The sequence below is a fragment of the Lithobates pipiens genome, unplaced genomic scaffold (genome assembly GCF_037356315.1).
Source record: "Lithobates pipiens isolate NorthernLeopardFrog02 unplaced genomic scaffold, aLitPip1_a1.2 Scaffold_1, whole genome shotgun sequence".
In the NCBI taxonomy this organism is placed as follows: domain Eukaryota; kingdom Metazoa; phylum Chordata; class Amphibia; order Anura; family Ranidae; genus Lithobates; species Lithobates pipiens.
In genome coordinates, this window is record NW_027507685.1 from 140930685 (window position 1) to 140956468 (window position 25784).

Genomic DNA, 25784 nt, shown 5'->3' on the forward strand with positions numbered 1-25784 from the left:
AAAATTGATGCATTTCAATATATAGCTATCAATATTTAATTTGAGCGTTGCTTTTCAAATATATGTTGTGGGATATCCTTAACCCAGTTTTCACCTCTCAGCTACATGATGACCATTTAGATTGAAAATTCAATAATATACATTTTCTCACACACTTCTTCCATTACACACTTTACGTTTGCATCTTACTTGAAGTTGTTTCAGTATTTCTTGCCATTCTCCAATGGGAGCTGGAAAATGGTATTTGTTGTTCCTGGTATATTTCTGTATTCCGTTTCACAAACATTGTATGTTTTAACATGCAAATCAGATGGCAGTATTCTAGTCCATGCATATGGACACTGGCAGCAAGATTGGCGAGGTCTCTGACCTATGGTATCCTTTATATTAAATCATTTATGCCAAATCTTCTCCTTGTTCACTGAACAAAAACCAGTTAAAGTAGTAAAAACATTGGACATTCAGTTGAGTTCTTGCATGTGATGTGTGTAATTTAAGTACATCTTTATTTGAGAGAGGATTATGTGGGCTCTCCGTTTTCTGTGACAAGAAAGGGGGACACTTCTCAATACAAAGTATGTAGGCAAAGGGGGACACCTCTGCTTCACCCCCAAAGAATAAATATGTAAAAACTGATGTTAAACCCATATAAGTTTATCTCTATACTAATTTAGAGGGTAGATAAAAAAATACATTAGATTGTTAAATAGTACCCTTATTTATAAAGGTCTACATAGAAAACTAGAAAGAGGGACAGAGGAATTTTCTTCCAAAAAAGCAACAGTCAAATGACGGCTGGGCGGTTCAGCTCTCATTCTGGGCGGACGTCATATAGCGGCCTCCCAGAACGACTGCTCTTGCGCGCTCCCCGGACACTTTCAGATCGGTGATCGTGGCCGCACCTTGTTGCTAGGGCAGGGCAAAACCCCGATCTGTGTAAAGAACCCCGCCCGCGACTCTTTAACCATGTGATCAGCTGTGTCCAATCACACCCGGTCACATGTAAACACGGAAATTCTGGAAATCTGCGCTCCTCGCCTCACACTTGACAGAGTGTGGGGAGAGGAGAGCCAATCAGTGGCATCTCCTTGCAGAGGACATCTAGGGATGTAATCCAGGCACTGATCATCAGTGCCCTGATTACAATTAAGTGCCCACCAGTGCCAGAACTGTGTGCCCACTACTGCTAGCGATCTGTGCCCATTAGTGATGACAGTCAGTGCTGGCTATCTGTGCCCAGTGCCAGATATCGGTGCCCAAAAGTGCGGCATATTCGTGCCTCATCAGTGCCGCCTCATCCGTGCCCATTTGTGAAGGAGAAAAATTACTTATTTACTAAATTTACTGACAGAAACTAACAAAAACATTTTTTTCAAAATGATTTTTTTTTTTTAATCTTTTTTTTTTTTTTTTTAAGGGGAAAAAAGAAAAATCCCAGGAGGGATTAAATACCACCAAAAGAAAGCTCTATATATGTGAAGAAAATTATAAAAATTTCACATGGTTATAGTGTAGCATGACTGTGCAATTGTCATTCAAAGTGTGACAGCGCTGAAAAATGGCCTGGGCAGGAAGGGGGGTGTAAGTCCTGTATTGAGGTGGTTAAATAAAGGACAGCCTCTTCATGTGCTATGGCTACCAGTGCAGATCTCCTTATGAAAATGCTAGTTTCTTGTAATTGTTTGGTTTAAAGCCCAACACAAAAGGGGTTCACTGCATATTCTCTTTGAAATGAGGCCACAGCCTGAGTAGAAAAGCCTGTCACCTGCCAGCATGCTCTTGCTCTCCGTATAGAAGCAACAGTATCTCTGAAGAGACAAACAGCTCCTCAGTGGTGGAGCATTAACTTTGCTGACTGTAGAGCTGTAGGTCTGACTCAGGAAGGGGTGTGCTGGACCTCTGCAGAGAGACCACTGCTTCCATACTAAGAGAAGAGGTCATTCTCTACAGCAGGCTAGCAGGGACAGGCTTTTCTTTAGAGCCCATTCACATGTGTGGGGCCAGTTTCAGTGCAGTTTCTCCAAGGTGTCCGGTGTGGTTTTGTTCACTGGTTCAGGTGCCAAATTTTAAAGTGTATGACACTTGAAATCGCAACTGACCTGCACTAAAAATCATCCCTTTTTAAAAACGCACTGTGCCCAAGCCTGCACATATGTGAACCTGCTCCAATGAAAGCCAGTTTGGTTCCCATATCATGAGAATTGGATGCGGTTCAAATCACTTCCAATTCACATATATATGAACCTGGGCTCTCTCTTTCTAAAGATAACAAACTGCAAGACTTGAGACAGCTTTTGTGTTTATGCATCTTGGGTGTATTTTGCTGACTTTAAGTAGAACTATATGTACACTTTTTTTTTTTAATACTATATACAGTAGGTACATTTTTTTTTATGTTTGGATAGAGTAAGGGAGGGTTATAACCCCTGTCAGATTTTTTTTTTGTGCCATCTGTGTCTCATTGCAATTTTCTCCTCACTTCCTGTCCCATAGCCAAACTGAAAGTGAAAGGAGATCCCTGAAAATTAAGGGAATTTCTTGGAACCCCCACCCAAAATTTGTGATTTTCTTTAACTCTTTCACTTTTAGTGCTAATGGTAAACGGGAGAAATGGAGAGGGGGGAATCTCCTGCAATAAAAACTGACAGGTGTTCCAAACCCTCTCCACCCTCTCCACCCTATCTATCTATCCCTGGTAAACGCACAGTGTGCAATTAAAACAGGATTCATTTCCCTCTTTTCGGGAAAATACAGTGGCAGCGGAGAGAAGGAATTGTAAGCATAAGCAGTGTTGTGGGGATGGAGGACAGATACCGAAGGGAACCTAATTCTGCAACCCCTGTCCTTTACGTCACTATTGGTCCATCACTGTGATGGGTGGCTTCACTAATCATTGGTGTTGGAAGGTGAGGGGGGGGTGGACCAAAAGGTGGTAACAACACAGCATAGTATAAAGTTTATATAATAAGCAGTTCCTTTATAGGAGTGCCCCTATTAAGGTAAAATTCAGAGTCCTCCATTGTGCCCACCGATTCACTTAAAGCGGAGTTCCACCCAGAAATGGAACTTCCGCTGATCAGACCCGTTCCTCCACCTCCACACACACACACACACACACACACACACACACACACACACACACACACACACACACTTGGCAGCTTTCAGAGGGGAGCAGATACCTGTCAAAGATACCAAGTATCTGCTCCCACTTCCGGGGAAAGATGCGGCGATCTACGCAATGTCTGTCCTCTCCCCCTTACCCCTGCTGCCTTCTGGGAGACACAGGTCCCAGAAGACAGGAGGGACCATTCAGAACATGCAGTGTGACTCGCGCATGCGCAGTAGGAAACAGGCCGCAAGGCTTTACTTCCTGTTTTCCTTAGTAAGGATGCTGGTGCCTGCATCGGGGGCTGGTCTGCTTTGGGTGCCGACATTGCGGGCTCCCTGGACAGGCAAGTGTCCTTTTATTAAAAGTCAGCAGGTACAGTATTTGTAGCTGCTGACTTTTAATTTTCTTTTTTTCCCCCAGGCGGAACTTCGCTTTAAAGTTCTAAAATGCATTTGCTTTCATATTACCTTGATGCATAAATTATAAATAGATCTGGTCAGACCAAAACTGCTGGTCATTTTTATTAACTTTGACCTTCTGCCCATTAAAAAACAAGCTGGCTAAATATTTAATGTTGTATAGATTTTAAGCCCTTGTCATTGGAAGGACGGTTGATAGCAGTTCTGATTAGCACAACAGAAGCTTTTGGATTTTTAAGATGGCCATGTACAGGGTATTGTCATTAGATAGTAAGCAATACAACCCTCTGGAGATTGTTTGTTATATGTTCATATGACTAATGGCTCATCTTTGTTCCTTTCTTCAGCGGGCCTAAACTAATCCCAGCTGTCAGGTTGCCATTGCGCCTTAAAAAGAATTACTAACTGTGCAATAAAACTTGGAGTCTGTGCTGCTTTAAGTTCCAAAAGTTTTATTACATTTTCCTGAAATGCAGCAGGTAAAGGAAATGTACCAACAAAATTGGAATAAGAGATCTTCGAAAAAAAAGAATAAGGATTGGTTCACTTTTACCTAAAAAATAAACATAGAAGTATGGGGCACCTGTAGAGGAAAAACTCTACAGCTTTGACCAAAGTTGAATCATGCCCTTGCTTTAATTGTTGGCTATTTATGTACCTCCTAAAGCCTGACTGAAAAATTCCCAGAGAAAGCGTCATCCCATCCTGCCTCGTTGCTAGGGAATTGCTAAGATGTTCTCGGCTCTTACTGCTTATCCCCATCATCACAGGAGTGAGCTCCCAAGCCCATGCATGTGGGGTACTCTATCTTCTCTATTGCCGCATTACTGATCTCAGTGCTACTGCCACAGGGGAGAGAGAATGCATGTGAGGGGGTTTGAAGTGGCCAAGAGTGTTTTTGCAATGTCCCAGCAACACGGCAGGAGGGGTTAATACCATCTTTGGTCGTTTTTCAGGCACCCCTTACCTGTACAGAAAGTTTTAGTAAAGATTAATAAACCCTTTAAAGAGGACGTAAACTCTCCCACTCTGATGCTTCTTTTCATATAGTCCATTATAATAAGTCATTATCAAACTATAGCCACTGTAATCCAGCCCAAATCGCATATTACTTATTGTTTAAAGAAACTTTAAAAACTTGTTTCCAGGGGTAACGCAGCGCCATCTTAAGGATTGCTTTCTGAGTCAACAGTGGAGTGTATTTCCGCCCTTACTTTGAGCACTTCCTGTACTGTTAACCAAGCCTCCTTCTCAATCCAACATTTCTATGGCAACTCTGCTTCCCTGTTCATAGCTGACTTGTTTTATTTCATAGTATTTACTTGTGCTGATTATCTAGTGTTTGCCTGTGTGAGTCCTATCAGCATCAGCTTCAGCTTCAGCTGATAAGACTGCATTAATGCTGTCCCATGGCCTGCTTTACACTGCATGTGATGTCACATGGTCATATGGGGTGTAGGAGGAAGCTCTGCGTGATTATGAAGTCTCTTGGGATTTCAGTAGTGTGCCGTAGGAAGTCCTGAAAACAGATAAGCACATAGAGTGTGTGCTGTAAATCAGGGGAGATCTGGGCATGCCCAGTGACGTCATTCTAAAGAACAAAAAGGATTGCTACAATACTAAGCCAGTAAGGAGATATCTACAAGCAGTGTTCATTAAGGTTTTTATGCTGATTTACATGGGACAAAGTTGTGGGGGAGAGTTTACAACCACTTTAAAGATACCCCCGCTTATCCTGTTTAAGGCAATCACACCCTGTGACCCACTTATACTCATTTTCCCCATGCTCCATTGCTTTGTGGTCTTACCGTTTTTGGTTAACTGAGCCTTCCTGATGGATTGATATAACCCGCTTCCTCCTTTTTGTGACAGTGTTGGGACTTAAGGGAGAGGGTCACATGCTCCCCATACCTGAAAGCACTTGGGGGGACATTTATCTATTTTGTCACACAGGAGCAGTGAGAAAAAAATTTAGACACATTTGTTTTTAATAAGGCAACGTAATTTAGGAATTCCCTGTAGCTCCTCTAAAATAGCACTAGCATTAGCAAAACTGGATGCTGACCACTTCTTAATTATGCATCTGTTTTGAGCGAAAATCTGTCTGATATTTAGTGGTAAATTTGTTGTAGTTTGCTCCCTAGGATTACAGGTGCCAGGGGTCACACACATACATATATATATATATATATATATATATATATATATATATATATATATATATATATATATATATATATATATATATATATATAGACTCAACTGGCAGGCTAAATGATTTGTGTCCACATGTTACCAATTTGCTTTTTAAGTCTTGTTATTTTATGGATCCTCTAATCGGGGGGCAGTGGGTACCAGAGATGGTAAGTATAGGTGGTTGAGGTATAGGTGAGGTGAACTTTTAGGAGGCTGTCATTGTGTCCTGAATGGCTAAGAGCTAGGTTGCTAAGCCCACCTACCATACTTGGGGCAGACCACAAAGTATTGCAGTGATGAGAGAGACTCCTGATTAAACAGCCTAAATTAATCTAATCAAACTGGAGGAAACATGAGCCTTACATGTTTTAAATTTTTTTGGCATGAGACATAAGAATAGCAGTTAAAGTGACTGTAAAGGCTGAAAGTTTTTTTTTTTTCCTTAATGCATTTTCTGCATTAAAGTGATACTAAAGTCTCTTAGGTTTATTTTAAACTAAAAAAAATATATATACTTGTCTAGCTTGTGCAATGGTTTTGCACAGAGCAACCCAAAGCTTCCTCTTCTTGGGTCTCTTGTCGGTGCTTCTGGCCCCTCCCTTCCGTAGAGTGCCACCACAGTAAATAGCTTGCTATGGGGGCACCTGAGCTGAGCCACAGCTCCCTGTGTCCATTCAGACACAGAGCTCCGGCCCACCCCCTTTCTCTCCTCATGGGCTGACTGACTTTGGCCGCAGTAGGAGCCAGTGGCGCCAAGCTGTTTTCTCAGCCAATGAGGAGGGGAGTCCCGGGCAGCAGAGACACTCCTGCAACATCGTGGGATCTAGAGGGACCTCCGGTAAATATTAGGGGGGCTGAGGGAGGCTGCTGCACACAGAAGGTTTTTTATAGAATAAATTAAAGGGGTTGTAAAGGTCTAATTTTTTGCACAGAGTGATCCCGATCCTAGTCTTCTGGGGTCCCTCGCGGCTGTCTTGGCTCCTCCCCGCAAGAGCTAACCCCCCCATCTGGGAAGCTCTCTCCCAAAGGGGGTTAGCTTGCGGGTGCGCTCCCGTGTGATACAGTCGGCAGCCATAGGCCCGAGTGTATCACTCGGCCCTGTCCCCGGCATTGATTTGATTGACAGCAGTGGGAGCCAATGGCTATGCTGCTATCAATCATCCAATGAAGAGCCCACAAGAGCTGGGGGAAAGCAATGTGGAATCGCGCCCAAGGAGATTTGAGGCTGAGGTAAGTAAAACGGGGCTTGTGGGAGCCGGAGAGTGCAAGGTTTTCTTTCACCTTAATGCATAGAATGCATTAAGGTAAAAAAACACGAAGCTTTACAACCCCTTTAAGATGAAAAAAACACCTGATTTTACAACCACTTGAAGGTAAAAAAAACTTTAGCAGTTAAAGTGGCTGTAGAGTCTGAAAGATTTTTGCCTTAATGCATTCTCTGCATTAAGCTAAACAAAAAACTATGGTCAGTAGTGGCACTGTTCTTGCTCTCCCTCCTCACTGGCTCCTGCTGCTGTCAATCAAATGCAGGGATGAGGGGGTGAGGCCCAGTCGCACTGTGTGTGTCAATGGAAATGTACAGGAGTGTCCGGAACCAAGCATGCATGTGCACCTATGATGGCGCACGGAGAAGAGAGGGAGCCCAGAGCAGCGGCTGAAGAGTAGGTATGACGTGTTTTTATTTAAATAATCAAAAAACAAAAAAACCTTTACGATCAATGTAATTTCTCGTCAATCGATCAATCGTTTACTCCTACTGGCTACAGTCTGGCCCCTCTAAAGTCTGAAGGTCAGTAATCTGGCCCTTTCTTTAGATAATTTGGATATTTGGAATGATATTCCATTTTTCACAGGAATGTGAAAGTATTTTAATAAAAAAATAAAAATAAAATGTATGCAGCCATATGGATACCAGGAAATAAGCGTGTGTAAAACATGCTCTTGTACCTTTTATCGGCATCAGTTAAGCAACTGAATGCCATTTTGGGATCTAATAGTCAAGTTTAAAACTACTTTGGTTTGATAGAAACCCTACTTGAATGATAACTGTACTTGCAGTGCACATCCTTCAAGGGCCCTTTTCTCTTTAGCCCAAGAAAGAAATTAAATTCTCTTTGTTCCCAGTCTCGTCTGAATCATTGTGGGTGTGATGCACCATAGTCTAAAGCAGGGATATGCAATTAGTAGACCTCCAGCTGTTGCAGAACTACAAGTCCTGTGAGGCATAGCAAGACTCTGACAGCCACAAGCATGACACCCAGAGGCAGAGGCATGATGGGACTTGTAGATTTGCAACAGTTGGAGGTCCGCTAATTTTAAATGCCTGGTCTAAATCTTCTAAGGGCCTGTTTGCATCCTGCTGTGGCTGCATTGATAGATACGCATTACCCTACGACATGACTTATTTTCCAACGGCTCCCTCCAGTGGTGGCAAGGATCTACTTCATTCACTGAAAAGGAGGATTCAAACTATCCTTTAGGCCACTTTCACACTGAGGCATATTACAGGCTTTTTTTAAGCTAAAAATAGCACCTGAAAACTGCCTCTTCTGCAGCCCCATTGTAAAATCCAGAGTGCTTTCACACTGGGGCGGTGCACTTGCAGGACAGGAAAAAAAGTCCTGCAAGCAGCATCTTTGGAGCTGTGAATACACCGGTTCTCAAAATGCCCCTGCCATTGAAATTATTGGCCAGCGCTGCCGAAGCTTATAACCCCGATTTTGCCGCTAGTGGCATAAAAGTGCCATTAAGACAGCAGTAAAGTGCCGCTAAAACTAGCTGCGCTTTACCGTCGGTGTGAAAGTGGCCTAAAATTCCACTAATCCCTTACACTTAACCCAGAGACACAAATTTTTCACCAGCTGACTTTACCCTTACCCTGGCATGGTCTTATTCATCTAAAACCCTGTGTGTGGTGGTATTGTCATCTTTTGAAACACCTTGTATCTTGGTGTGCAACAAACAGGTGAAAGTGCCAAGTAATTCTTGCACAGAACTCTTGTTAAGCTCACTGAATCATGTAGGGCAGTGTTTCTCAACTTCAGTCCTCAAGGTGCCCCAACTGGTCATGTTTTCACTGGAACTGATCAAATCACCTGTGCAAAATAATGGAAAGCCTGAAAACATGACCTGTTGGGGCGCCTTGAGGACTGCAGTTGAGAAAGACAGTAGGGGATGATGCTCACAACCCGATGGCAAGAGGCTGCTGTTTGGTCCAGAGCTGCTGTGAAAAGCCTGCTGAATTTACAGTTGATAGTGGAAAATTAGGCTGTATTTCCCCCATTGCATAACAGTTCACTGACTGATTTTACTTGTTGCCTGAAAACGCTCTTCTAGTGCATCTCTGCTGTCTATGCAGATATAACAGATACTGTGATGTTCACTTTAGGGAAAGCCTATAGCCAGCTGTGTTTTAAATGGCTGAGCTTGCAACTAGCTCTTAATAAGCCGCATCTAGTAGAGAAGATCAGAGAGAAGTTAAAGGAACGTTTGAGAGCGTGAATTGTGTGTGCCAAGCTGTCTCACTTGCTTTAATTCCATAACACACTCTACATATTGCTTTCATTGCAAATTCCCATATTGGAGATCGAATCCTTGAGCCGCTGACATTTCAAAACACTTGTCTTTCATACCCACTGTCACTTTTATTTTTGGTGATTTTCCTTACAGAAAGTCTGAAAGATCAAAAAATATATTTGGGGTTACATTTTTTTTTGTGGCCACAATGTAAAGTTGTTGGACATGAGATGAGTTGCTTTTATCTTCATATCTGAATGCATTGCTGTGTACTGTACTCTGTTTACTAAATCAATTATTTTAATTACATTGTCTTCCACCATGGGACTTGCTTATCTCAAGTTAGGTAAATGAATTTTATTTCACGTGGCAATATGTTTCGTGCTTTTTATTGCAGAGTGGCTGTTATGTTTGGCAGTTGATTGGAGATCGCATAACACATTAAAAGTACTGGTTGTGTAACCTCTGACAAGGTAGATATTGTGAGACCTTATCAGCTGTGACCAGTGGTGTTTGGTGAATGATTGAAAGCCATTAAAGGCTCCCTGCTTCTTGAGAGATTACTTCATCCACTTCATTGGTTTGTCTACGTTTTTCTTCTACCACACGTGTGGCAATTATTCACGAGAGGGTTGGGGGAGTATAGAATGTATTCCACTGCTGTTAGTCCAGATAATGTGAGAAATGTCTTGATTCGTTCTATCTTGCGGAGGACCATTTGATATGGGTAAAGCTTTTTTGTGTGTTTAGGTTATGAATGTCTCCTCTCTATTGAGTGAAGCATACCTTTCAAGATTCTTCTATCAAGCTTCCTGACTGCGCCAGAGCCTGCGACTTCCTTCTGCAGCTTCTGGATCAGTTGACTCACCAGCTGAATTTCAGGTTACTGTACCCCACTGCAACCCGTATGAGATGTGAAACTAGATGTGGACTAGATCTTGTGTGGGCACCCACCTTGGCATGTGATACACTGTGTTTAGTTGGCTACAGAGTTCTATGCAGGTTCAGGGCTGTTGCCTATTGGTGGCTGAGCCCTGTCACTGAAGGTCCTTTCGGGGGGGGGGGGGGGGGGGGGGTGTATGCCTATTGTGGAGGATGATGGCAGGATGTAGCTGGTCCTTGTACATCATGCACAGAGTAAGAGGACATCTGTGCTGTTCTCTGACCCAGTCATCTGGTGCTCAAATGTCATAGTGAAGTGCAGGCTGTGACACCTTAAATGTGTCACAGCCATGGAACACCATTTCTTGGCTTCTGCTGCAAGTCTGTACACAGCAGATGCTGCTGCACCTCGATGCTAGTGGCTTTACTGTACACGCACTCACCATTTTACATCTTCATGGTGCACTCTCTCGATCAGCACCTGGTCCCCTGACCTTTTCTGGATTCAGCAATCTAAAGAGAAGGCTGTGGGTACCCCTTGGAGGACATTTGACATTGCAGATGGCAAATTGTAAGTGCAGAGACAAAGGGGTCAGATGGCCTCAGTAAGCTTAGATTCCAGTCACAGGTCCTGAAGGGAGTGATCATGTCTCTCCTCCTAGGGTTCTGTGAAATTGCCCAAACCTGCTAAGACCTTCCCAGTACACTTTTTTTCTTTTGGAGCTTGTCTTGTACAGTAACTGACTTCACCCTGAATTGCTGTTTGCCGTCCCTAAGGTATTTGCTCAGCAATATCCTGTTGAGGAGGGTTTCTTATAGGAATGGACAATACTTGTGGTTGACCCAGCCAGTTAAGGACTCAACAGGACACGAACAATCTCCGTGGAAGATAATACTGTATTTAGACACTTAGGATAGAAGCCCTCTTGAAGACCCAGCAGTCTCCACTGTGCAACCTGCTGTTGTCTAAGTGACCATTTGTCAGATCCTTGCTGTCTGGACTTGACATATGGCTTGAGACCTTAGCTCTATTTTAACAGATCTTCCTCACCAATGCTATCTGCCTTTTACCGTGAGCGCTCAGCACTACCAGTCAGCTTTACTGTAGTTTTTCTGTGTCACCTCACAGCTGTCAGTCTATGATTGGACAAATAGATAGACAACATATTCCTTTTCTGCTCATGGGTATGTAGCGCCTCATGATGCCCCTAACTGTCCCAATCTGGACACTATACTGTACTATACCGGGAGTTGCATAAGGCTAATGAGTCAAAATATTGTATTTACAGATAACTACATTTAAACATTATTTAGTATAAATATATAACTATTAACTAATCTTTTTTTTAAATATCTGCCTGAATTGCAAACAAATGTGTGTAAAACAAGTTATTTTTTACAGCAGATTTGTATGCTCGAAATTCCTGGCGCTAAAAATGCCTCCTTGGCCAAAAAGAACTTTGTGGCATGAAGTGAGGGTGTTGTCTTCAAAAAGTATTTTTTTGAGCATTTCTGCAAATACAAATAAACCTACTTCTCTATTCAGATCCCTTGTTTTGCTATTGACCGGCTATTTAAGTTTGTAATTCATTGGCCTGAAATAGCAGCATAGGCCTTTTGGCTGCACAAGGTGACATCTGCAGGAAAAGCACAGCAGATTTAAGAGCTTATAGTCACACAAACATCTGTGCCTGAAAATTCAAACATCCACCCAAGAAAACAGAACCTGCAATTCTTGTATTCACAACAAAGGGACTTGTGGCTGAAACTACTAAGGCATGAGAACGATTGGCTTTGCACCCAATGTAGGTATGATGTACTTCCTACTAGAGAAATGTATATGGAATATTTTTTTTAATGCACACTTCTTTTCCCTGCTCTGAGTAGAAGTGTTATATGCTTTGAATCAGTAAGCACATGTGATTTTAATCCCCCCGGCCTTTCCAACCTCCCCTTCCTCAGGAAGAGTGTCATAGGTGTATGGTTAAAGTGTTTGTGAACCCATTTGTTTAAGTCTATGCCAGCTCCTCTATTAGAGGCTGGCATACCACATGGTGTGAAGCATTTTAAAAAACGAGCAGTGTAAATACCATTTTTCAAACAAGGCCAAGGATAAATCCAAGGGGGAAAAAAAACAAGCTTAACTTACCACCAAATAACCTGTCTAACAGTATGCATTAAAAGCACGGGTTTAGTCTGCACACATTTGCAAATGCATGCGTAAGCCACAGAATATCTGTGGTACCTAACACTAATTTATAAGTGTCCCCACCGTGGAGGCACATACCGTTTTTCAGCTGTCTTCAGGCCGGTCACGGGACTCGCGGCTGCTTTCCAGCTCCGATGGATTGCTTCTGCCGGAGGAGATGTGATATCCCTCTGACGTCAGCTGGGGAGTTCACGTGGCTGCTCGACTCCACCCGCAGAAGCCCTGTCTCCTAACTGAAAAGTGGCCACGTGTCAGACAGAGGGAGCTGAGAGGCAGGGAGTAGGGGGTTGAGGGGGAGAGGGGAGAGCTTGAGACCAGGCAGCATATGACGGTGGGATGTACTCTGATCACGGTGGTCGTGGCTTAGCAACCATGATTTTCGTGGTCAGTGCAGACGGGGATACAGGAAGTGGCAGGTTCAGGAAGGATATTTTTTACAGTTTAGAGGGGGGGGGGGGGGGGGCAGATTACACAGCACAAGCACTGTGCCGTTTAATCTGCTTTAAGGGACCAGGATATGATTTTCGTTTTTGGGGGGGGGGGGGGGTTAACAAACGCTTTAATGGTGCATCATTAGTGGTTTATCACATCCGGCTCTCACCATTCGCTCCCCACTCACTACTGTCAATTGTAAACACAGAAACCTCCTGTGTTTACAAGGACAGCCTTCCTCTCAATGGTTCTCCCAGATCCCTGCCTGCCCTGTACTCACAGCTGGGACAAGGGAGATGCAATGTGGGATGTGGCATCACATGGTAAGGTGCACAGATGCCAACCAATGAGAGGCGGAGCTGCCTATACAGCCAGAAGGTACTAAAGCTGGGCCTGGTTGGCGAGATGTGAGGAAGCTTTTGTGGGGGGGCTGTGTAGAGAGATGTGTTCAGAGATTGGGAATGGGGGGAGAGTGCTTCAGAAGTCAGAGCTGAGGAGGGGTGGAAGCGAAATGTGGACAACCTGTGAAAGCTGAACCCTGCACTCTCTACATAGCGCAAACCCAAATCTCTGCACTTTGTATGTAGTGCACTCTTCAAATTTGTACAATAACACACCCCTGAGCTCTGCAAACTCTACATAGCACACCCCTGAACTCCACACATAATGCACTTGTGGTATTTATTGCCCCATTAAGCTAATCCCACTGCAATTTGACCACACCCACAATTTGATGCGATTGAGGGTGCAGGCCTGGTTGAGTTCCTGCACATATTCTCTGGGAAGAAAAAGCCTGGATGAAATTGATATAGTCTTTCAGATACAAGCAGCCCATGGAGAAAAAACATAATGCTGATGTGGCCTCCGATTAAATTGAGTTTGACACCCCGGCCTTACATCTAGTTACTGCATTCGTTTTTTAGGATTTTTTCACTGGGTGATTCTGCCAGTATCTAGTTTCCTATCTTAGGGTGACGGTGTTCACTCACTGTATTGTATCTGTGGTGAAGCAGTGATGTGACCCTAGGACACTGATGGCAAACCTTGGCACCCCAGATGTTTTGAAACTACATTTCCCTTGATGCTCAACTACAAGGCAGAGTGCATGAACATCATGGGAAAAGTATTTCCAAAACATCTGGCGTGCCAAGGTTCACCATCACTGCCCTAGGATGTGAACTGTTAGAACACCTCACTCTCTGCTCATCTCTCAACATAAAGTGTTCTGTAGTCTACTGGGGAGATTTGGGAATTCAGTACAGAAGCTGAATGCACAGAAAGTTAGAAGCTTACTTTATTTCTGTCAGCTTAACAAGTATTTTTCTGTTCTTGCAGCTTTTTTATGGGCACAAAACCTTGGGCAATGTGCATAGTTTGTATAGTGCTCCCTGTATTAAATGTTTATTTGTAAAGTAAAGATTGTGCATGTTGCTTTGATAAGAGGACGGCAACCCACCAAAACATTGGTCACATAATAAAGCTCTTGAAAACCAGTACTGCCCTACTAATATTACTTTAGCACATTGGATTTGACCAGGTTTGTCTCGAATTGTGAGGGTGAAGATCATCCTCTGTCATACTGTGTGTGTGTATAAGTGTTTCCAATCTACCAGATAGACATTTACTGACATGACACCCAAAATTTACTGGCATTTCCAAAAGTTACAAAATTACAAGTACAAGCATGTACAATATGCAATTAGCAATATGATTTAAGGTAGATATTAAGGCAAAAACATATTTCTTATTTTATTTTCGATATTGTAAGTGAGTAGCTTAGGGACAGGACTCAGGAAGGCAAGATATTAGAATGGGAAGGCACACACACACACATGAAATTGACTCTCACAGTGACACTGACAGCAGTGTGCAGCAGCACAGATCACCGACATGACACGTCTCCTCCTTAGTCACAGCGACATTCTCTCCCCACACCAGGTGGTCCCTCCAGTCCAAACAGCACTGACAGTCCCAGTACTATGCAGTGCGTACTAGCTCATTATGCCTTTTCCTTTGCAGGTGAGTAAAAAAAAAAAAAACTTCAGCAGGTATACAACTGCTTTAATAAAACTTAAAATAAAAATTGATACAACGCTATTAGTTGTTTTTACACTACTTTAACAAAATTCAGTTGACTTTATTCATTTCAAAATGGCTGAGAGATTCACATTCATACATTTGATCTGAATATTAGAAAAAAAAAACGAAAGTTACATTTTAAACCTGGGTATTTTTTGAGTATTCTGTCTATTGCTAACTCTGGTGTTGCAAGAGCTGCGTTTCTTATCATTAGTTTGGATAGTGAGTTGAAAGCCCCCTTAGGCACAGGGATGCAAGCAGCACGTTTGAATATAGTTCTACGTGTGTTAAAAAGAGTCGTGTTCTGGATGTCTGCCTGAAGGCACTTTATAAAGGGCTTCATGACAGTGAGTAGAGAACACAATAGCCTGGGAAGCTGATAGTGGGAACTCCGAGAAGTGGATATGTAGTATGCAGTCACATCGTCATTTCCCAACATGATTACGGCAAAGAATTAATTGGTGTCGAACCTGCATGTATCTTTAGGGGGATAGAAAGAAAGTGTTTTTTCTGTCTTCAGTGTCAAATACTCTTTTTTTTCTTTTCTTCTGCCTGCGCTTGATTTGCTTGAAGTCCACTCGTTCATTAAATTCTCTTCTCAATCAGCTGGTAGTTAATGAACAGTGCGTATGTTAAGAGGCCATTGTTGATGAAGACCCCAGAAGGTTTTAGGTCTTTTTATAGTCTTGTTGGAGATTTTCTGGTTGATCTGTCTTAGGGCAGAATGGTTTTGTTATCTGAGTTTAAAATTTAAGACCTTTTTTCAGTTTTTTTTTATAAAATTATTTTCTTTCTTTTCTATTTCTGTAAAGAATAAGTGGCTATTTATTTTGGATAATAATTAATGAGGAACTTGAGACAAAATGATTTTTCATCTGTAGCAAACCTTTTCCCTGATCAATGTGCCTTACCTTTTACGTTATTTCTTTGCCTCCGGCATTCTTAATATATCCGGCACTAAATCTCAAATAATGGTTCCTGTGTGTTGCAGCAATGGAACTACATTAAAATAGCAAGAAGCGGCTTCCGGTGACACCAGCTCAGTCTCTGCCTACGTCCATATTGGCTGATTAACATCATTGTATCTCCCATTGTCACACCTGTTCTATGTGTTGAAGAGTAAATCTCCCTTTAGGCTCCATGCACACTGGAGCTCAAAAAAGCTGTTTCTGGATGCCAGATTGCTGTCGGAAAACGCTGGTTGAAAAACGTAATGTTATCAGCATTTTGCATTGCTGTTCATGCACGTTCAGCAGCTCTAGCTTTTAGCAGAGTTTCTCTGCCTCTATTCAAATTTAATGGTTCCTTATGGGAGCCCATTGATTTGAATAGAAGTTGCACCAGAAGTCTGATCATCAGGATCCGACTTGCTTGCTGAGGATGAAGGGAAACCCCCTCCAAAATGAAAAAAGAGTGCTCCTCCCCTCCTGAACCATACCAGGCCGCATGCCCTCAACATGGGGGGGTAGGTGCTTTGGGGCAGGTGGGCCCTGCACCCCCCACCCCATAGCACCTTGTCCCCATGTTGATGAGGACAAGGGCCCTTCCTGACAACCTTTGCCGTTGGTTGTCGGGGTCTACGGGTGGGGGGCTTAATGGAATCTGGGAGCCCCCTTTAATAAGGGGCCCCCAGATCCCGGCCCCCACCCTATATGAATGAGTATGGGGTACGTCTTACCCCTACCCATTCACCTTGAAAAAAAGTGTCAAAAATAAAACACACTACAAAGGTTTTTAAAATAATTTATTAGGCAATACCAGGGGTCTCTTCCTTCTTCTCCGCGCTTTCCGGCCTCTTCTCCGCGCTTTCCGGCCTCTTCTCCGCGCTCTCTTGTTCTTCTGCCATTGTCCGGTATCTTCTGCTGGACTGCTCCACTATCTTCTGCCCGCTCTTTACTAGCGTTGGCCCGGTCTTCTCCGTCACCTGCTTCCCTCTTCTCTTCTTCCGATGTTGACATGATGCTCACTCCCACAGTAATGCCAGGTGTGCGGTGCACAATGACTTATATTGGCATGGGGCATGGTCACCGAATGATGTCATCCGGTGACGACGCCCCCTTATGAAGTCACGGTCCCATCAGGCCCCGGGTGGTGACATCATAAGGGGTGTGGTCACTGGATGACATTACTTGGTGACCACCACGCCCCATGCCAATATAAGTCGTTGCGCACCCGACATTACTGCGGGAGAGAGCGTCGTGTCAACATCGGAAGAAGACAAGGGGGAAGCAGACTAAGGAGAAGACTGGGCCAACGCTAGTAAAAGAGCCCGCAGAAGATACTGGACAGCAGCAGGGGAGCGGGGAGAAGAGGCCGGAGAGCGCGGAGAAAAAGTAAGAGACCTCCGAAGTCGGAAGAAGACCCCCGGAGCTGCCTAATAAATTATTTTAAAAACCTGTGTAGCGCGTTTTTATTTTTGACACTTTTTTCAAGGTGAAATGGGTAGGGGTACGACGTACCCCATACTCATTCATATAGGGTGGGGGGTCTAGGGGCCCCCTTATTAAAGGGGGCTCCCAGATTCCGATAAGCCCCCCACCTGCAGACCCGACAACCAATGGCGAGGGTTGTCGGGAAGGACCCTTGTCCTCATCAACATGGGGACAAGGTGCTTTGGGGTGGGGGGGCGCAGGGCCCCCCTGCCCCAAAGCACCTACCCCCCATGTTGAGGGCATGCGGCCTGGTACGGTTCAGGAGGGGGGGTGCGCTCGCTTGTTACCACCCCCTTTCCTGACCGGCTGGGCTGCGTACTTGGATAAGGTTCTGGTATGAATTTTGGGGGGGGCCCCCCATGCCGTTTGTTTGGCAAAGGGGGTTCCCCTTAAGATCCATACCAGACCGAATGGTCTTCTATTGTCCGAAGGGGGAACCCCACGCCAATTTTATTTTATTTTATTTTTTTCATTTTTGCAGGAGGTTCCCCTTCATCCTCGACACACAAGTCGCACCTCAAGTCGGATCATGATGATCCGACTTTTGGTGCGACTTCTATTCAAATCAATGGGCTCCCCTAGGGAACCATTGATTTTGAATAGAGGCATAGAAACGCAGAACAAGGCTTAACGCTCTTTTTACAGCGTTAACCCTCGTTTAACACCTTTTACCAGTGTCTGGCGTTTCCAGTAATGCTCTTGAACGCGATTTTATGGTGTTCAGATAACAGCCCATAAACTCCACTGCTGACAAATGTCAAACAAGGTCCATGTGTGCATGGACACATAGGATACCATAGAGTGGAGTTTTATGGGCTTTTAAAAAAAAAATGCCGAAACTCCAAAAAATAAGTCAGTTTATGAGCTACAGTTTGCATGGAGCCTCTGTCATCTGAAAACAACATGTTACCAATCATGTGACTTGATTTTAGGGGAAAAAGTAGCAGTGGTTGTCACACGTAAGAGGATTGCGTAGATAACAGATATGTATAACCAATATGTTCTGCAAAGGCACCTTTTGTTGACATTTATATTCCCCATCCCAGGTATGAATGTGGTTTCCATAGCCTACTGTACATCTCTACCTGCAGTTCTGCTTTAAAGTGATTGTAAACAATCGCCTTGTAAAACAACCCATTCAGTTTGAAACTGAAATGAAAGGCTAAACATTTGTGTGTAGAAAAAAAACTTTTTTTCCTTTATTTTTTATAAGTGATCACATCAGGGTGGATTTGATTTAGACTACTAGTAAAAAGGCTTGATTTAAATCAACTTGATTTTAAATCATAATTTTTAAAGAGCAACTGTCATCTCTGTTCTACAGCGGCTCCTCCTCTGCCCCGCTGTTGACTCACCGACAGTCCCATTCACTTTAATGGGACAGCTGGTGATGTGGCAGTGACACAACAAGTGAAGGACGAGGTGTAAGCAGGTGAGTGGATGCCCGCTAACAGGCACTGCCGTGATGGATTTGAAATATTTGCTCTTTAAATGTAAGGACTTACTCTTGCTGGTATTTATGTAGCAAAAAGGCAAAACACTAAGCTACTCGGATGAAACTAGCAGCTAACACTCAAAGTTACAATAAATGTGAAAACAATAAATGTAGCGCTAAAAAAGCACACTTTTTTAGCGCTACATTTATTGTTTTCACACTTGCTGGTATTTAGAATCTTTAATATTTGCAAGCAAAATGAAGGTTTACTATTTAGAATAATAAGCTGCCAGATTAGTAAAATAATGATATGAGAATTGATTCAATTGTACAGTTTGTAGTGTACGTAGATTTGCAAAACAATGGGATAAAGGAATATTCCTGAACTTTATTTTATCTTGTGGTTATTGTGACATTGTGTGAATGCATCAATGAGTTTACCAAAAATGTAAATATTGCAGAATATACAGCCTTATGCTACATAACTAAGCTCCATTTCACACGGAATAAACTGAATCATTAATGTATCTTAAATAGAAAATATTTTTTAGATAGATTTTTATTCCAAACGTTTTTTATTTGAATAAATTTGATATAAAAAAAATCAGATTTAATAAAAAAAAATAAAAAAATCAGATTTTTTTTGTTTAATCCACATTCTCTCTTCTCAGCTACATAACAACTGGGGGGAGGAGAAGCAGCAGCACACTGAACTCTCCAGTAAATGCCTGTGCAGCAGGGCCATGTCAGGACAAGTCTGATCATTTGAGGAGTGCAGGCTGATTTTCCAGCATAGCTGGAGAACTGACCACGGTGTGTTCTGCTGCTTATCGTGATCATTTCTAATATGAAAGCAGAGTGACTGGCAGCAGCACCAGGGATTTCACACAAAGGAAGAAATAAAACAAAAACATACGTTTTCATACAAGTACATACTACAGCAACCACATATCAGGAATGTGAAATGTTGGGGTAACAAACAATTGCATACTTTGAAAAGGGAAAAAAAATATTGTTTGAGCATAACATTTATATATGATTAATTTAAGAGACTCTGGCTGACATCACACCTTGGATGATGTAGCACCTTGGATGTTGGTGTTTAGCGTTATTTTATTAGCTAATATGTTGTGAGAAAAGCATTTGTTTCGAATAAACGCCTATTATTCCAGCTAGATCAATAAACTTGTCAAACAGTGTGCATTTTGGGTGTTTGCGTGTAAGGGCTTGTTCACACTTGAATACGTTTCAATAAAAGTCTTAAAGTGTTACTAAACCCAGTAATATGAAAATAGTAAATCCACCCCCCTCACACAGTGCCCACAGCTTATAAATCTTCAATTTATCACTGAATGTGGTATACAGAGGCAATATTTGAATTTAAAAAGAAGAGTTTCTCCAGTGCTGAGAGTCCAGGAAGGAGGAGATTTTCACTACATTTGTGAAGTCAATATCATGTGACCTGGCTAGCTCTGAGAGCAAGAAACTGTTCTCTCCAGCATAAAAGACACAACTGAGCATGTGCAGGTTGAGGTTGGCTACCTTGCCTGTTCTTTCCAAGGTAGACATTGCAGGAGGGGGCGGATCAGTGCACACAGCATAAAACAGCCTTTTTACACAATGCAGAGGATTAACCCCTCAAGTTCCACAGTTAGTATAACAAGCATGCTATGCTGTATATACAGACTGATTTTACTGTTGTGGGTTTAGTAACACTTTAACACTTCTATAGCATTAATGCACTTTGGTATGGGCATAAATTAAACTCGCGTTAAAGCACTTTACCATAGGCATTAGTCTACCATTAATGTGTTTTAGTGTGAGCCGTCTACCGCCGTTAATGACGATTTAAAAACACTCCCCAAACGCCCTGTAGGTGGTTTGGAGACACATGCCTACTTTTTTAATTAAAGGGCAGTGTCCTTACAGGGAATAAACAATTTGGGGTGTGGCTTGTCATGCTAAATCTTTCCTGGGCATACTCCATTAGCAGGGAAGGTAGCAGCATGGATTCCATTACTATGCTTTATCTCATGTTTCGCCTCCTGCAGATTATGCTGATGTAGGAGCACATGGCTGAGAAGAAGGGGCATCTAGTAGGGGTGCAACGGATCAAAAAACTATCGGATCGTTCCTCGGATCAGAGTCACGGATCGGATTGGATCATTTTTCAGATCAGCAAAAAAAGACAAATCTTGTTACACCCACCGGAGTTTTAGATTACACAGTTATTTTTAACACAAAACAAAGCTTATATGCTTAAATATAGTATTTGTAAATCTGACGGACTGTTTAGATGTTAAATTTTAAAAGCAGCAGCAATCCTGCTGACCTTACATGGTTGCTAATGTGACAGAACACCTCTGATTTTCACATTTAACATTTAGTTAAAATCAGAGGAGTTCTGTCACATTAGCAACCGTGTAAGGTCAGCAAGTTTGCTGCTGTTTTTAAAATGTAACATCTAAACAGTCCGTCAGATTTACAAATACTGTATTTAAGCATATAAACTTTGTTTTGTGTTGAAAATAATTGAAATCTAAAACTCCGGTGCGTCTAACAAGATGTCCTCTTGTCCCCTTCTCGCTATCACTACTGTGCAGGAGTGTGGGGTGTACCAAGATGGCCACCGCTCTAGAGCTAGGCCGAAGCCGCGGCCTTTCCAAAGCCACGTGATCAGCGGATCACTCTGCGGATCGCGTGGTGTGCTGATCCGAACAGGCTGGCCCGTTCGCATCACGGATCGGTGACGATCCGTTGGACCCCTATCATCTAGATATTGGGTACATCCAGTTGTCTCTAAGAGATATTCTAAAGGGCACTTTCATGCCCTGTATTATGATTTACACACCTACCCTCATAAGTTGAGGTCAGCCATCTTCAACACAAACGAGAAGTGCATAGAAGGAAGTGACTGCAGGACACTCTATGCTCTCCTCTATCATTACAGGGCATTGTAGGACATTATATTCCCCCTACATCATTTTTTTAAAACTTATTTTAACGAACTGCAACCGCGCTTTAAACTCCTGCCAATATGTTTGCAGAGCATTACCATAGCCTTCAATGGGAGGCTTTGAAAGGCTTCAAACTCCTCCAGACTCGACATGAGGCTTCAGTTGTGAAGCGACGCCAACGCTGTCTATAGTATAATTTGCAAACACCCCTCAAACACCTGCTTTGAATGCCAGTGTGTACTTAGCCTTAGATCTGTTTAGGCAATGTTTACCATGCATTCACACTGCACTGCCATAGCCTTGTGCAGAGGATTGAACTCTGTTTCATATGATCCTACAAAAATATTTTGCAAACAATTACTGTTGTGTACACCAAGACTTTGCTATATTTCAAAGATAATGTATCTAAAATCCAAAAGTTTGAGTGTACTGGAAGAGAAATTGAGGAATATCATCAACTGACTTGGAATGGATTTTTCTCGCTATTGGAAAGGTTTTTCCCACTTCCTATGCTGTTTACAGGACAGGAAGTTAGTAGAAATCTCTCGAATGAGGCCCAGATGGCAAAAATTCTGACTGATGTCAACCATCCCCTAATGCATCTAACTTGTGCACAGGGAAACCTAATTGGTATTTATTTTGTTTGTTTTTTTAGCTTGATTTTTCATCTCTTTGGAAATTGACCCATACTTATTGCTTTATTTTCCCAGTTGCAGTACCATTCCGGCCTAGCTTCTGGTCTGCTAAATCAGCAGTCACTGAAACGTTCAGCCAATCAGATGGGAGTGTCTGCCAAGCGTCGGCCTAAGGCCCAGCCTACAACCCTCGTTCTTCCACCACAGTAAGTTTGGTCTTGTATTATTGTTATTTAATGAATCTCTTTTACTTTTGGAAATTGCTATTCTGTGTCCTATTAATGTTCATTTATGTTTTCTGTCTGCACTCATCTGATATTAATGCTTTCTTTGAATGGAAAGAGAAGTCTTTAGTTACTCTAATCAACACTGTGACACTGTAGAATGAGTAAAAGAGGAAGCATATTTAAAGTGGACCTTCAGTCATTTTTTCAACTTTCCATCTATTAAATCTTCTGCCCTTGTTTGAATAGTAAAACATTTTTTTTATTCTGCCAGTAAATACATTTTAAAGCCCACTTCCTGTTTTTTGGTAAAAAAAGCCTAGGCTTATGACATCATGCACAGCTCTCTCACTCTGAGTTTTCCAGGGAGGGGAGGCTGAGTCATAAGAGGACCAATGAGAGCTGCAAAGCTGGAGGTGTGCCACTGTGTGTCTGTGTAAATCAGTTAAAATGGATGTAGCCAGACTCAGTGGAGGGAGATTTCTGCAGCATATTTGGCAAGTACAGAATCGCAGTATATATAAAATATGCAAAGTGGTTGGAGGGAAAAAAATCATAAAAATGCCATAAAACTATCCCCCATTTTGTAGACGCTTTAACTTTTGCGCAAACCGATAAATGCTTATTGCGATTTTTTTTTTTAACCAAAAATATGTAGAAGAATACATATCGGCCTAAACTGAGAAAAAAAAGGGTTTTTTTAAATATATTTTTGGGGGATATTTATTATAGGAAAATGTAAAAAAAATAGTTTTTTTCACAATTGTCGCTCTTTTTTTGTTTATAGCGCAAAAAATAAAACCCGCAGAGGTGATCAAATCCCACCAAAAGAAATCTTTATTTGTGGGAAAAGAAGGACGTCAATTTTGTTTGGGAGCCACGTTGCATGATTGTGCAATTGTCAGTTAAAAGACCACAGTGCCGAATCGCAAAAAGTGCTCTGGTCAGGAAGGGGGTAAATTCTTCCGGGGCTGAAGTAGTTAAGAACAATTCCTTTTAGACCAATATGTTCGGTGACCCCAACCAGTATGTTTTTTTTTTTTTTTTTTTTTTTTTTACTCCTTCGCGCCGCCTTTTAAGAGCTCCTAGATGCCAGGAGATCGAGGCAGGCATTTGGGTGCTTTATTTGCATGTGTGTTTTTGGTGCGTTTTGGATGCTGTCCAGTGCCCCCCCCCCTCTTTTTTCGTAACATTAAATAACAAGTGTGTTGCAGTGCATTTTTGGTGCATTTAGGTGCGTTTTTGATACGTTTTACAGAGTTCCAGTACAGTCCAGTGTAAAAAAAAAAATGCAGCATGTTCTACTTTTTTTCCCTGGACCTTCAAGCACTGGTGTGAACTATGCCATTGAAAACCATATAACCTACTTTCCATGCATTTTTGATGCAGAAAAAAATGCACTGGAATGTGGTGTGAACTGGCCCTAATGGCATTCCAGTCTAAGTCCTTAAGGTTCGATATTGAGTTGGCCCACCCTTTGCAGCTATAACAGTTTCAGCTCTTCTGGGAAGGAAGAAGCAAGAGGGTGAGACTTTGAATGAAGCACATGGTAACAATTGAGTACAGTGGTGGGTATAAAATGATTTAATATTCCATAAATGCATATTTACATACGTAACCATATACATAGAAATTCACACTTGCGTATTGTCGATTTCTAAAACATGATTAAAAAATGAATCACATTATAAGGTTAAGGATTCCACCAAAATTCACGTATATTGTATAATAGCTTCTGCATGGTTTATGATCATTCTAATCCCTGTCACGATATATGTGTATTGGCACAGTAATCTGATTAACATATAATCATATGGTACACGGCATCTGATAGGTGGGGCACGTTTCGTGACTTTAAGCCGCTCTTCAGGAGGAAGTACATGTTGTATCTGAAATGGAAATATGTTGTCTAGATATCAATAAAGGGGAGGATAGATGAGATACCCCCCCTCCCAAAGATCACTTACAGGTATATGTGCACTTGATGGCGCAATGTCAGGGACCATAGGCCACCTGAAGGTATCGGGAGCTGAGCATGCTCGGTGGAGGCAACCATCATGGGCAGTAATCCGGGGCGGATCTGGGCATACAGAGCAGTCCTGGTGTGAGCATGAGAGATATTGGTAATCATTAAATAAACTAAGAAACCTAGTGTGAAGACTATGTGAATAATTAAATGGTTATTAGTGAAGACTGAATGATGGGGATAAAGTGTGCAAGAAATCACACCCTCTTCCTTCTTATATTGACAGGGATGGAGGCACATGACCTTACCAGGCCATGGCCTAATTTAAAGTCTCAAATTCCCCCTTTCCCCAAATTATAGTAACGTTTCTGGGTCCACAAGGTTTAGGAGTGTGTCTATGGGAATGTTTGACCATTCTTTCATTTGCAAGGTCAGGCACTGATGTGGACGAGAAGGCTTGGCTCGCAGTCTCCACTCTATTTCATCCCAAAGGTGTTCAGATCAGGACTCTGTGCAGGCCAGTCAAGTTATTCCACCCCAAACTCGCTCATCCAAGTCTTTATGGACCTGGTGCACAGTCATGTTGGAACAGCAAAGTTGGGAGCATTAAATGGTCCAAAATGTCTTGGTATGCTGACGGCTTAAAAGCTCCCTTCACTGGAGCTAAGGGGCCAACCCCTGAAAAACAACCCCCACACCATAATCCCCCATTCACCAAATGATTTGGACCAGTGCACAAAACAAGGTCCATAAAGGCATAGATGAATGAGTTTGGGGTGGAGGAACTTGACTGGCCTGCACAGAGTCCCAACTTCAACCCAATAGAACACCTTTGGGATGAATAAAAGACTGCGAGCCAGGCCTTCTCTTCCAACATCAGTGCCTGACCTCACATATGTGCTCCTGGAAGAATGGCCAAACATTGCCATAGACACACTCCTAAGCCTTCCCAGAAGAGTTGAAGCTGTTATAGCGGCAAAGGGTGGGCCAACTCAACATTGAACACTACAGACTAAGACTGGGATGCCATTAAAGGTCATGTGCGTGTAAAGGCAGGTGTCCCAATACTTCTGGTAATATAGTGTATGTGGCCTCTCTGCATTAAAGCCCACCTGCTGAGAGGCCACATATATGTATACAGCCAGTGGGAAGAGGTTAAGTTCAAGTGCACTGTTATTGTTTCAATTTCCCTATATTTTCATATAATCTCAGAAAATCTAGGGAGTTTGCCACAAGCCCCCTTTCCTTATTGCAATGTATTAACTACCAATATTGACGGGATAGCTTGCA

General features: G+C 42.5%; 1 protein-coding gene across 1 annotated transcript in view; it reads left to right on the top strand.

Annotated features, from left to right (window-relative positions):
- The window catches only part of MED27 (mediator complex subunit 27), a 471863-nt gene that overhangs the window by 172369 nt on the left and 273710 nt on the right, over nt 1-25784 (top strand). The window contains exon 3 of the mRNA XM_077477842.1: nt 22380-22510. Coding sequence (XP_077333968.1) covers nt 22380-22510 — 131 coding nt within the window. The remainder of the gene's footprint in view (nt 1-22379; nt 22511-25784) is intronic.